General features: G+C 51.3%; 1 protein-coding gene across 1 annotated transcript; it reads left to right on the top strand.

Moving 5' to 3' along the window:
- LOC107615815 (protein MAIN-LIKE 1-like) lies at positions 149-1394 on the top strand. Its single transcript, XM_016317843.1, has 3 exons — positions 149-870; positions 988-1075; positions 1170-1394. The coding sequence occupies exons 1-3, from the start codon at positions 149-151 to the stop codon at positions 1392-1394; spliced, it is 1035 nt and encodes a 344-aa protein (XP_016173329.1).

Here is a 1600-nt window from a genome sequence, read left to right as displayed (position 1 = left end):
TTATGGAAACCGTTTTATGTAAACCCGTTTACGTAGACCGGTTTACTGTGAACCGGTATATGTGAACCGGTTTACTGTAAAACCTGTGTAGTTATATATCTCAGTATGCGTTTCTTTTCATGCGCAGCCCGAGCGATGCATTAGGAGCATGAGGCGGCAGCAGGGCATGCGTCTTGATGATAGATACGTTCCATACTTGCAGATGGCAGGGCTATACCATCTTGCAAGGCTGAACGACCGGTGGTTCCGGGTAGACGAGGCGCTCGTCAGTGCATTCGTTGAGAGATGGCGTCCCGAGACGCACACTTTTCATATGTCGTTCGGAGAGTGCACGATCACACTCCAGGACGTGGCATACCAGCTGGGTTTGCCAGTCGATGGCCGTTACGTGAGCGGGTGCCTGTCAGAGTTCCATATATACATCGATGGAGGCCGTCCACCCTGGGTCTGGTTCCAGGAGTTGCTAGGAGTTATACCTCCTCCCAGTCAGGTTCAGAAGTATGCAGTGAACTGCACCTGGTTTCAGGAGACCTTTGGTGAGTGCCCTGAGGATGCAGATGATGAGACTGTTCGCCGATATGTCCGGGCGTACATCATGATGTTGCTGGGCACGCAGCTGTTTGCGGACAAGTCTGGCAACCGGATTCACATTAGATGGCTTCCATATGTAGCGAGGCTGGAGGAGCTGGGTACGTACAGCTGGGGTTCGGCAGCACTGGCCTGGTTGTACCGGTGCATGTGCCGGGTCGCCAACAGACATGTTGTGAAGTTAGCGGGCCCGCTCCAGCTACTGCAGTCTTGGATCTTTTGGCGGTTTCCTCAGTTTCGGCCTGCAGGATATGAGACGTTCAGCTGGCCGTTGGCATCTAGGTACTATACTGGGCCTATTCTTTTTCAATATGACTTAGAGAATTGCGTGTATGTTAATACTCTGTTGCATAATGTAAACACATATATCAGTATATGTAACTCATATGTATGGTGCAGATGGGCAGGTTACAACCCTTCCGGTAGCAAGAAGGGTCCGAGAGTGCGGGCATGGAGGCTTAGGATAGACCGGTTACAGTCCAGGGAGGTTAGTATGCTAATTAATAACTGATGCTCTTTTAGTTAAATATTTTACACTTGGCTCGTACAGTTGCCCTGATAATTGTGGGTTTGTTCTGCAGTTTATATGGATGCCGTACAGTAGCCCCGATGTACTTCAGGTGTTGCACCCGGAGGTTTTGGAGCCTCGGCACATGGCGGTGTGGCGCTCTGTGACCGCGCTGATCTACTTTGCTGTCATAGAGTGGCATCAGATAGATCGTGTTCTTCCTCAGTTTGGAGGGGTACAGGCCCCTCCGCGTCCCGCCTTGAACATCGACTTTCTGATGTCCAAGGACGGGAGATAATCTGATAGACGCTATGAACATAGGAGCTCCAGCTGACACGTGCGTAGGCACAACATGCAAGTGCGTGCTGACACGGGAAATGAAGCGCCTGAAAGTACCCACAGTCACATGTCCGGGAGGCAAGCGATACTCGGTAAGAACCCAAGGAGAAAGTACCAGTCGGAGTGGTCTCCGCTACGGTGAACTCGGAGTTATCCCGGTCATAC

The sequence above is a fragment of the Arachis ipaensis genome, chromosome B09 (assembly GCF_000816755.2).
Source record: "Arachis ipaensis cultivar K30076 chromosome B09, Araip1.1, whole genome shotgun sequence".
NCBI lineage: Eukaryota > Viridiplantae > Streptophyta > Magnoliopsida > Fabales > Fabaceae > Arachis > Arachis ipaensis.
Note: the sequence above shows the minus strand (reverse complement) of the source record. Positions and strands in the feature narration are given on the sequence as shown.

Excerpts from the sequence above, each read along its gene's own strand:
- LOC107615815 (XM_016317843.1), top strand. The coding sequence starts at position 149 with ATGAGGCGGCAGCAGGGCATGCGTCTTGATGATAGATACGTTCCATAC. Across the intron at positions 871-987 it reads AGCTGGCCGTTGGCATCTAG|ATGGGCAGGTTACAACCCTT; the intron begins GTACTATACTGG and ends TGTATGGTGCAG. Across the intron at positions 1,076-1,169 it reads ACCGGTTACAGTCCAGGGAG|TTTATATGGATGCCGTACAG; the intron begins GTTAGTATGCTA and ends TTTGTTCTGCAG.